The 11,559-nt window shown below is 38.7% G+C and overlaps 1 protein-coding gene across 1 annotated transcript in view; it reads right to left on the bottom strand.

Annotated features, from left to right (window-relative positions):
* Positions 1–5,534: 5,534 nt before the first annotated feature.
* Positions 5,535–11,559, bottom strand: part of grtp1a (growth hormone regulated TBC protein 1a) — an 11,319-nt gene continuing 5,294 nt past the window's right edge. The window contains exons 4-8 of the mRNA XM_016441612.1: positions 10,215–10,339; positions 9,730–9,826; positions 7,482–7,654; positions 7,223–7,408; positions 5,535–6,104 (exon numbers count right to left, since the gene is read on the bottom strand). Of these exons, the coding sequence (XP_016297098.1) occupies positions 6,012–6,104; positions 7,223–7,408; positions 7,482–7,654; positions 9,730–9,826; positions 10,215–10,339 (674 nt within the window). The 3' untranslated portion in view covers positions 5,535–6,011. The remainder of the gene's footprint in view (positions 6,105–7,222; positions 7,409–7,481; positions 7,655–9,729; positions 9,827–10,214; positions 10,340–11,559) is intronic.

The raw sequence follows: 11,559 nt of genomic DNA, 5'->3' as shown, positions 1-11,559 counted from the left end.
TCAAATCTTCTGACCAATCAAATGCTCTCTAGAATCCGAAGCGCCCGCCCCCTGCACTATAAATAGATGCTGAAGCTGCGGCTAAGATCGGTTGCTTGTGCACAGTGTAGTATTTCCTGTACAGTGAATGGCTCGAAGTGCACAATATAGGTGATAGGGAACGATTCAGACAGTGTAAATATGCTTTCGATTGGTGCAACTGAGGTCTGGTTTCATGTTGTTTCACGCGAACCACGCCAGCGCACACAGTCTGATCCGGACTTTGGCTCCGGTCCAGAGATGCGATCGCACGGAGCGGATCAAATGCGTGAGTCGGCATATATTAAATACTTTTACAACTACACAGCCTCAGCATGATTATGACCACTATTTTGTTTTACTAAGAGTTTCATATTGAATCTAGGGGTAATCTATTAGACTGTGGCTGTCAAATACGGCTTTACCGAGCTCAACGGCTCTGTGCAAGTCCAGAACAGAGACATGTTGCTTGCAATAAGACAAAAAACGGCCATTGCCAATCGCGTAAGTTCCAGGGGAAGCTCCTTACTCTACACTGCACTCAACCTGAGGGATTCCTACACTTTCCGTCTTTGAGGAGACATGAAAAACAGCGCATACCGTAGGAACGGTATAACAGAAAATATTAGCGGTTTTGAAACCGTGAAATTTTCAAATCGCGGTATACCTTGAAACCGGTAATCGGCCCATGCCTAATATGTACTCTTTATTATGCATTTAGCAAACACAAGCGCACACGCTTTGGCAGAACTCACTTCAAATAGTCATCAGCAGCCATTAGTTAGGTAAAATTAAGCATCAAAATGGACAAATTTGTTATTAAGGGAGAAAAACAAAATGTGGAAAATGCCAACGAAAGAACGCGTACAAACAAGAAAAGTCGTAGCATCAGCAGTGAAGGTAGGAGAGTGCTGGAAGAATGGAAGAATCAGTTTGCTGTTAATGAGCGTGATGGATAGCCTTTCTGTTTGCTCTGTAGGTTTTGCATACGCCCAGTACTTTACTACAATGTCAAAAGACATTTCGATACCACCCATGCCGCATTTGACAAGAAACATCCGTCTGGATCTCAGGAGAGAGCCCTCAAGATAACTAGTCTTGAAAAAATGCGATTGCTGAACTGAATACAATGCGAGCTAGTTTAAAAGTGTCCCAGGCTGTGACATTAGCAACTTTCAAAATTTCATGGCTCCTTGCCAAACACGGCAAATCATTCAGTGATGGGGAACTAATTAAAAACTGTTTTCTGGAATCACAATGTCTTTTTGATGATCTGAGCAACAAGAGTGAGATACTCCGCAGGATAAGAAGTTTACAGCTCAGTAATTACAGTTACACGTCGAATTTCAGAAATTCTGAGAACTTGACAGAACAACTAAAAACTATGCTAGCCACTGCTTCAGCACTCATTTTGGCTGCGGATGAATCAACAGACATCGGAGACATTGCTCAGCTTTGTATTTGGGTGAGATGTGAATTCAAACACTTTTGAGACTACGGAAGATTTATTGGCATTGAAATCGCTACACTTGTTGGCATTTCACTGTATTGTGCACCAGCAAGCACTATGCAGTAAGTTAGGTGATGGATACCTCATGAAGATCATGGACACTGTGGTCAAGGTGGTCAACTTCATTCGAGCAAGCCCTCTAATGCATCGCCGTTTTGTTGCATTATTGGAGAAATTGGACGGTGCCTATGGAGACCTCGTTCTGCACAGTGAAGTGAGATGGCTAAGTTGGGGAAAAGTCTTAAATCGCTTTCTGGCTGTACTCCCCCAAGATAGTTCACTTTCTTGATGACATTGGCAAGGGAGATAGATTTCCTGTCTTGAGAGACAATGAGTGGGGGAAAAATCTTGCTTTTCTTGCAGACATCACAGTTCACCTAAACGAGCTGAATCTGCAACTTCAAGGTGACTGAAAACACGATGACCTGTTGGGCTGTGTTGAGAGTTTCAAAATAAAGCTAGGACTGTACACTGCACAACTCAAAGATGGGGATTTAATCATTACCCACTGCTGAATGACGCGAGTGAGGGTGTATTGGACATACAACAGAGAGAAAGATTTGTTGCAACTGTCAATCAAATGCAAGAAGAATTCATCTGGCGTTTTGCAGATTTTGAGAAACTTAAATTTGCTGGACATTTCATTAGAGAGCCATTCACTTTCCCTGTGGAAAAAAAATCAAGGACTTTGCTGCAACTTTCGGTTCCTCCGCCACTCACTTGAAGATGAATTAATGGATGTTCAGGCAAAAGGAAACACCCATACTGCACAGCAATCATCCCCAATTGCAGAAATGTGATGAAACTAAAATATCCAAAAACCACTAGAACAGTGTTATATATTTTGCTGACTTGTGTACTTACATTATCCCAAATGTTTCAAAGAATGTTTAAATCCTCCCCCCACATAAGCACGAATGGAAGGAGCGGAAGCGGTCAACTGTGGCATAATAAAAGCTCCGCTGCTTTCGAGCCGTGTGTCACGCTCGTTCAGCAGCCTCGTTTTGCTTCGCCTGCTTTCAGCCTCACCCTGCTTCATTCTACTACGTTAATAAATCATTAGCTCATCCATGAACATGATTTCTGCCCGTGTCCCGTCGGATTGCATCGGCTGTGGGGATGAAGACGACGGCTGCATCCGAAAACTTAGGCAGCTGACTTGTTGCCTCGCTGCCCTATCAGGCAATGACTTGCAGGTAGCGTTTGCGCACGAAGGCACCTCACAAAACTGATTTCGGACAGACTTCTGAGGCAGCGTAACGGTTTAATGATCTACAGCAAAATATAGAGAGCTTTGGTGATAACTAAGTGAATATTTAATTACTGCAATAGTAATTTCTCGCTAGAAATGACATCAAAGGTGGAAAACCTTGATCAAAAATGTACATTTACACACAAACTGACCACCGACCGCACCTTTTAGACGCCATCTTTAATTTTTTAGCTTAACTGTCACAGAATGGAACGCACAGGATTGTGGGATATCAAAGGCAGCGAAGGATACATCTATGCTGCCTTCAAAAATCGACCAGATGAAGGCATCTCAGGATACAGGAACTGAAGCTAACATTGAATTGTATAATTCCAATGAATTGAATAAGTGCCTTAATGCCTTCCTACCTTGAAATGCGTCCTCCGAAGGCAGCATTTTTCAGTTTTCGAATGCAGCCGACAGCTCCCATGATTCCACACTCAGTCACGGCGTCATCAAACTACGCCTTTGTCTATTTGTTTATTTTGAATACGCGCCCTCTAGCGGCGAAAATTAAATATTCTGCCTTTAAGTTCAAACGTGCTTTCCATATTTGGATCAACATACATTTGTGAACACACATTTTCTGCAAGGTCTCTTGCATCAAGTCACGCTTCCGTGTGCATCTACAGATTGCAACTAAGTCGCAACTCCATTGTGCTGTTACTCCTTTCGAGCCAAATTTCACCACACTCGTCAGCTCCCGACAACATCAGGTGTCCCATTAATGGCGAGTAGAATTATTTATTTATATGAATAAATATAATCATTTAGATATCAAAATATTTATAATATCTGCTAATGCAATAATATAAATCTGGTTGGTTTGTATTGGTGACATAAATGATATGCGGCCTGTGAGACTTGAACTTGGACCACAGTGCGGCCCAGTGGGAAAAAAGGTTGAGAACCACTGATGTAGCACAAAACAATGGAAAGGCAGCACAGTGGAATGAAAACATGTTCTGTGTGAATCAGCCCTAAAAATAACTTGCATGACTGATAATGATGATGAAGGTTTAATTTGTTGCTTGAGTGAACAGGGAAGTCGTGATGGTCTGGATGAATAATGAACGCAATCAGTCTGTGTGTCCAAGTCTGAAAACTGTGCTTTTCTAAGACATTTAAAGTGTGTGTCGGTGACATCTTCTTCCTGACAAGATTATGATGCTGAAGCACACCGATCATGTTTCATGGGTTTGAGTTTCCTGGAGTTTCTTTATCCTGGTGATTTGATTGGTCACAAGACTCCAGCGGCGTTTGCTTCCGTCACTGACGCTCACTAATCAGGTTCGCTGGTTTCTGCTGCACTCTGTTATTTTTGTAGTGAATGTTTGGTTAATTTTATGCATCAGGTTTTGAGGTTAATAAATAATAAATGACTTGCCCTCCTCAAGTGTTTTATTAATGACTGTGTGATGAAAACAACAGCTGAATGTGTCAATCATCATGAGTAGCTCCCATCAGTCCGGATCATTTCAAAGACATGAAAATATACGCAAATATCGTTGCTAGTAAATAAAAAGACTAAAGCTCAAAAATAACTACAGATTTACAGATTATTTTAGTATTATTTATATACTATAATAATATCTAATATTTTAAGTTAATTGTATTTTTATTTTCAGTTGTGTGTTTTGTCGTTTTTAAGTTTGTTTATATTAGGGATGTCCCAAGCCCATCTCAGCCCTACCCTTGTTTTACGTCAACTATCATGCATAATTGCTCTCTACCATTGTAACATGTTTACAACTACCAATGTCTTTATACACACACACACACACACACACACACACAAGGGCATGTGCTGCTTCAGTTATGTTATTAGTGAGAAGTAATGAGGTTATAATAGAGAAACAATGCGGCAAGACGTGCATCCAAATGAGAGAGAGAGAGACCGCGAAGCTAGACGTTTCTTCTTATATTAACTAATGTACTCTACGATTAGCTCAGTGAATAATAAAAAAACATAGACCCGGCTAGAACAAGCGGAGTGATACAAAATTGTGAAAGGGCGTTCCTGTAGCGATACCAGTACAATATATCACGGTTCTCAACCAATCAGATTTGAGAACCAGAACGAACTGTTGTATAAATATATATAATTTTGTTGTTTTTGTCATTTTTAGTAGTTCTGTTGTTTCTGTCTATAAAGTATTCATTTTTATTTCAGTTTAAGTTATTTTAGTATATCAAGTTAAACTAAATTAAAATGAGAAATGTCACCTTGGAAACTAGCAGAAATAAAATAAGTTTTTTTAATCATTCATTTTATTTCAAACATATATTTATAATAATTTATAAATACCCCAAATTTATAATAACCCTCAATATTCAATGACTCTGATTGGGGGGCACAAAAAACCTGATTGGGACATCCGTAATATATAGCTTCAGCTTTAGTTTTATAATTCAACTTATTTCAGTACATTGGTAACATTTCTAATTGATGTTTTAGTATTCCATCTAATATTTCTATTTTATTTCAGGTTTATTTCAGTTAACAATATTGATTTTTATAGTTCAAAGTTTTTGTTTTAATATTTGAAGTTTTAATTGTCTTTGATACAATCTTTTGTTTAGCTTTTTCTTTGCATTTTTGAATATTTTATATTTTTAAAAAAGTAATTAAAATGCTAAAAATAAAAAATGATTGAACTTTTAAAAATGAACACTTAAAATGCTTTAAAAAACATTAAATTATATATAATAGTTCCAGTTAACAATAACAACACTGTTTGGACACATGCTGGATTTATTGATCTTTTATTTGTTTTTATAGATGTTTGCTTAAACGATTTAAATACGTTTTGTAGACAAATAACAATTGTACTTAAGCATATATTTCTTGACAATTTTGCTTTAAAGAAAGTGAGTTCTTAGGGTTGGAGCAGAATGTAAAGAAGCATCATGAAGAGCCCATCTCACAAGTTCCTTCAACAGTGTAAAAACCTCCAGGATGCACCTCATGAAGCTGGTTGCGCTAAAACATGTATATTTAGTCGGTAAGAGCTGCAAGTCAGTTTTATTTCACAGTATTATTGGTCTTAAACTAAGAGAAAGAGAAAGTATTCAAGACATTGATTCCAGCACCTAGGATTCTTCTACATCTACAAAAATATCTCTACAAAGTAAGAAAATACATCTTCATGAGTCTGTGAGTGAATGCCACATCTGTGTGAGCGACAGACTCTAGATCGAGTGCAAACTATCAGTGGGAATGTTTGAGTGTCAGGATTCCTCAGCCGTGATCCGTGCACGGCAGCTCTCACGCAGTTTAGTAACCGTGGACATGGAGAGACTCCCGGGCTCCTGGAAGATTCTCTGAGAGGACCAGAAGGAAACCAAACTTCAGTTCAACAGCTTGAACCAGTTTTAGAAGAAATGTGATCATGTAGATGCCCAAACCTGTTGCTGGAGATCCAGTTTTCTGGAGTTCAGTTCCTGTAATGATAACGTGTTCCTGAAGATCTTCAGGTGTGATTGATCAGGGTTGGAGCTGAACTTTGCAGGAAGGTGGATCTCCAGGAACAGGATTGGACAGTCCTAGGGTGGCCTTCTGTCTGGTTTTAGGTCAGACAGTCCGGTTTTTAAACACCATGTCCATTTAGTGGCGCAGGCTTGAGCCAGATGCTTTTACGATCATCACTATTTTATACTTTATCTAACGGTATATAATTAATAAACAAGGAGATTAAAACATAGGCTAAGTTTAAGCGACTGACATTTTAGACACAATATTTTCAGTATCGACTATTTTTGCTCCAAAACTGTTCCAAACAGAGTCACAGCAGGACAGCTGCATCTCCATCAAAACTGGTGTTTGTTCTTGAATGATTCAGTGAGCGATTCAATGATTCATTCATAAAGACAGTCACTTGCTTCGTTTCTGAATGAATCAGCCGTTTTGAACAAATTGGTTGAATTTCTGAATGAATCAATGACTCTCTCATTACGTCAGTGACTTGTTGCAACCTATTGGAGGTTTTAGTTTCATATTTAAAGTATAATTTCATTTTTTCCAACATTTCTATATTTAAAACATATCTTAATTCTAACTATAACTTTAAGCAGTGTTGTAAACAGTCTGAGTAAATAATCTAGACGCAGCTTCTGCAGTGCAAAGATGGATTTTGTCTGATTTCATTTCATTGGTAACAGTCCTATAATATCTTATTCTAACTGTATTTATTAAATAAATATAAAAATGTACATGAAAGGAGACATGCATTTAAAAAGGTTAGAAATGTTGTCCAAAAAAAAAGGCCCTGGAATTTGACTTAAATACCACCCCTTAATGGAAAAGTTTCTGTCCACTGCTTACAGGTTGGGATTATTTTTCAGTTTTTATCCTGGCTTCACTTTATCCTGCAAAATATCCTTCTTCCTGGTGTTCCAGAAATGGCCGCCCTAAACACCTGATGTGGATGAATGTGACTGACCTGCATGAAAGCGTGGCAGTCCTCCACAAAGGCTCCTCTGGTGATGCGCTTGAAGCACTCACAGATGTCCGGCAGGTTCTGCGCCTGCAGAAACACATCCTGATGGTGGTGGATCAAAGTCAGAGCCACACGGAACAGGATCTTCGAACCCTCGTAGAACAGACAGTCCCAGATCCGCAGAACCGTCTAACGTAGCCCAAACACAGAGGATCAGTCGTGAACCGATCGATCACATGATCACATTGGGATGCTCCATTACCTCCACTGGCAGGATGTCGATGAACAGGCAGATGAACCAGCGCGAGACCACCAGAGTCCACATGACGCCGTGATCCTGCATGAGCTGCCACACCGCAGGAACCTTCATCCGCACCAGCTCGCCCAGAACCTCCTGATCCGCCTTCAGACCCAACATGGCCAGAGTGTAGTAATCTGAGAAACGAGCCAGAGACCAACGGTGAAACAGAGGTGAGGGTCAAAGGTTACAATGATGCTGCTACAGTGTTTGAAGAGACGTTTCCTCCTAAAACAGCTTCACTGTAGTCTGACACAGTCTTGTTAGTAGTTTTTATAGTAGGTTCACTACTTTAAGAGTGGTTTGTGAAGGAGCATCTAAACCCGTGGATCTCTTTTGAATTATTTAATTTGAATTTTATTAAAAATAATTGACAATTAAAATCTTAAAACGACAAATGATTATATTTAAAAATTATTAGAATATCAAAATCCTAAAAACTACAAATTGTTTAATTGTATTAGCAATAATTAAAACTTAAAATGCTAAAAATAAATGAATTATTTAAAATGCTAAAAACCACAAAAAATTATTTAAAGGGTTAGTTCACCCAAAAATGAAGATTAGCCTGTGTTTTACTCACCCTCAAAGCATCCTAGGTGTACATGACTTTCTTCTTTCAGACGAATCCAGTCGGAGTTATATTAAAAATTGTCCTGGCCCCTCCAAGCCTTTCAATGGGGGTAAGCGGGTGTTGGTTGTCAACAGTTCAGAAGACGTGAAATAAAGTGCGTGCATCCGTAATAAAACATCTCTCACACGGCTCCGGGGGGTGAATAAAGGCCTCCTGTAGTGAATCCATGCATTTTTGTAAGATAAATATCCATATTTCAAACGTAATAAACACTTTTCTCTCACTTCCGCTGACTGTGGTACGCAGAAGGCTTTCTGGCGGATGACGTAGGACGTCGCCGCTGCGTGATCAGTGATGAACGCGGAGACAAAACAAAACGCCGTTCTCAAATTAGAAGCACAAAACGAGGATTTGTAAAGAAAAATGTTGGGAGGATTTTGATATAAACCAAGAGGAGACTGGTTTTCCTTTGCTAAAGTAAGGAAACTTTGTTTACTTTGCTCCTGCATTTCTCAGAGGCGCGCGCCTACGTCTTACATCATCCGCCTGCATGTCTTCCGCGAACCGCAGTCAGCGGAAAGTGAGAAAAAAAGTGTTTATTACGTTTGAAATATGGATATTTATCTTACAAAAATGCATGGATTCGCTACAGGAGGCCTTTATTAACCCACTGGAGCCGTGTGAGAGACGTTTTATTATGGATGCGCGCACTTTATTTCACGTCTTCTGAACTGTTGACAACCAACACCCGCTTACCCCCATTGAAAGGCTTGGAGGGGCCAGGACAATTTTTAATATAACTCTGATTGGATTCGTCTGAAAGAAGAAAGTCATATACACCTAGGATGCTTCGTAAAACACAGGCTAATTTTCATTTTTGGGTGAACTAACCCTTTAACTATATTAAAAATAATTAACACTAAAACAAAATGCTGAAAACAAAAAGATTACATTTTGAAGTGCTAAATAATTCAAATTATTTAATCATTAAAAAATTACAATTTAATGTTAAAAAAACAAAACATTACTTAATTTAAATAATCAAAAACACAAACTAAAATAAAATATTTCTTTTTTCCCTCGATAACTTATTTTTATTGAAGAACATGCAGAATCAGAACCTTATAGAGAAATTAATGTTTAATTAGTTTAATATTTCAACATTTTTATTTTATTACAATATTTTATTTTTCTGTTTTAAAATTTGGAAAGCATTTCCAAAGCAGCGTTTTCACACAACAGAAATACCAAAGAAAATATCTATATTGTTTTGGACAATGGAGGGCTTTCAGATCAGAGCCTTTGAGAAGCACTGGACTGGAACAGTGTTGAGACTGATGGAACAACAAACACTGACTATATCTGGATCTATACCTCACTAAACAGACATACAGTATTAATGTTTCATGATCATCATCTGTCATTCAGATGTGGACCTGAACTCTAGCAGGAACAGGAAATGCAGCACTGTAGGATCAGACCATGTGACCTGAGCCCAGTTTATTCATAGACATGAGCTCGGAATAGATCTGCTCATGTCACACACACACACACACACACACACACACTCAGACTCTATGACCTCTAATGATGTGGTTTATTTTCATGAATAACCACAGGAGCAAACAGGAAACACACCTGGCAGGATTCTGTCCAGCAGGGCCTCCATCAGCCAGAATGACATCTCCTCATCCTTACTGATGATGATCAGATATCCTGCGATGAAGTTCATTCCCTGAAAGAGGGAGACCATCATTAAACACCCAAGACACACATGTAATACTGACATGCATCTTTCCATTGATTCTGAATCATGAGCTGATGTCCTTTCAGTCGCTCGCATGTCGCAGCAGCAGTCAGTCAATCATTCATTTGCATTGGAAATATTGTGCAAACTTTGCATTAAATAAACAAACTGAAACAATGACTGACTATAAGAGAACACGGATAGACACGAACTCTACGTATTCCATCTGGCACTGATCTAATGACTCATCTGAACACGACTGACTCACCTGTCCTGAACCCACCAGTAACCAGGCTCCAAAATGAAGCCGTATGAATCGCACTAAAGCAGCTTCATGTTTGTGTGCTGATTCAGGTGTGTGATCATGTGACCGTACCTGACAGTAGCCCACAGCTTTATTATGGTGTCCATACGCCACCAGCACATTAAACAGCGCCTTCTGCAGACATGGATCCGCTGACTTACGGAAGTGAATGTTATCTGGGAAGGTTCTGTGCAGATCTAAAGAAAATCACAATGGTACAGGTGAATATAGGGTAAACACTGTAACTAAGATTAGGGGTGTAACGGTACGTGATGGTTCGGTTTTGACGTCACAGTTCAGTATGGTTTCGGTACAGCAAGGTGAAAAAACAAAACATAAAATTGTTTAACTGCAGTTAACTGAACAAATTGCTTTTTGTTATATAAATTCAGTTATAATTAATTTTCTTAGCGATAAAAATCTACCTCAGATTATGCTCTAAACTATATAGGGAGCCGTTTTACTTTACTAAAAGGTTACAACAGAACCCAAACTTAAATGATACGTGACATTTTGTTTACAAACTGTTCTATTGACGTCTTTCCGCAGTTGAAACACTGATTGAGCGATCAATGTTTATCAATGAACATGTTTATTCATATTAAAACTAGTAGTAAAGAGGAAGGGATGATCACGCTTGCTCACGCTCCGCGCTGCCATTTGATGAATTTGCTGCCATTTGATGACGCATTTATTGTTTAAATTTCCTGAAAAAAATCAACATCATTTGAAAGTTAAGACTTTGTTTCATATTCATATACACGGTCAAAATTAACAATATAGTTACGCTCATGCAGTGGTTAAAACAACGCTGTATTTGTTCGATACACATGCGTATCGAACCAAAAGACCCGTTCCGAAAATGTTCGGTATGAGTACATGTACCATTACACCCCTAACTAACAAATATCACCATAATTCACCAGTGGATTAATCACAGTACATTAAGACAATTGTTCTGTATTGCAAGTTTTCTGAAATGTTTATATAGGCAAATGAGCATACATTTGCAGCACATAAATCAAAAGCCAGGTTCAAAATTCTTGTTTGATTTTGCTGACATATTCAAATTTTGGATTTCTCTTTTTATCACTCCATAAATCAGAAAATACTGTCAACAGACAGAAAACAAATATATTTTCACCATGTTTTTAGGAATAATATGTTGTATAAATCAGGCCCCGTCCACACGAACCCGGTTATTTTTAAAACAACAGCTTTTTCTATGCGGTTAGGCCGTTCGTCCACACGTAAACGCAGCACCGGGTCCCTGAAACCAAACATTTTTGAAAACGCCTGCCAGGTTGAAGATTTTCAAAAACTCCGGTTGCAGTGTTATCGTGTAGACCAGTGTTTCCCAACCGGGGTGCCGTGTAAAAAAATCATTTTTTAATATTTTTAAATTGCTAAAATGTTC

The sequence above is a fragment of the Sinocyclocheilus anshuiensis genome, unplaced genomic scaffold, assembly GCF_001515605.1.
Source record: "Sinocyclocheilus anshuiensis isolate Anshui unplaced genomic scaffold, SAMN03320099.WGS_v1.1 scaffold2063, whole genome shotgun sequence".
Lineage (NCBI taxonomy): Eukaryota > Metazoa > Chordata > Actinopteri > Cypriniformes > Cyprinidae > Sinocyclocheilus > Sinocyclocheilus anshuiensis.
The sequence above is the reverse complement of the archived record's forward strand: the minus strand, read 5'-3'. Positions and strand labels throughout refer to the sequence as shown.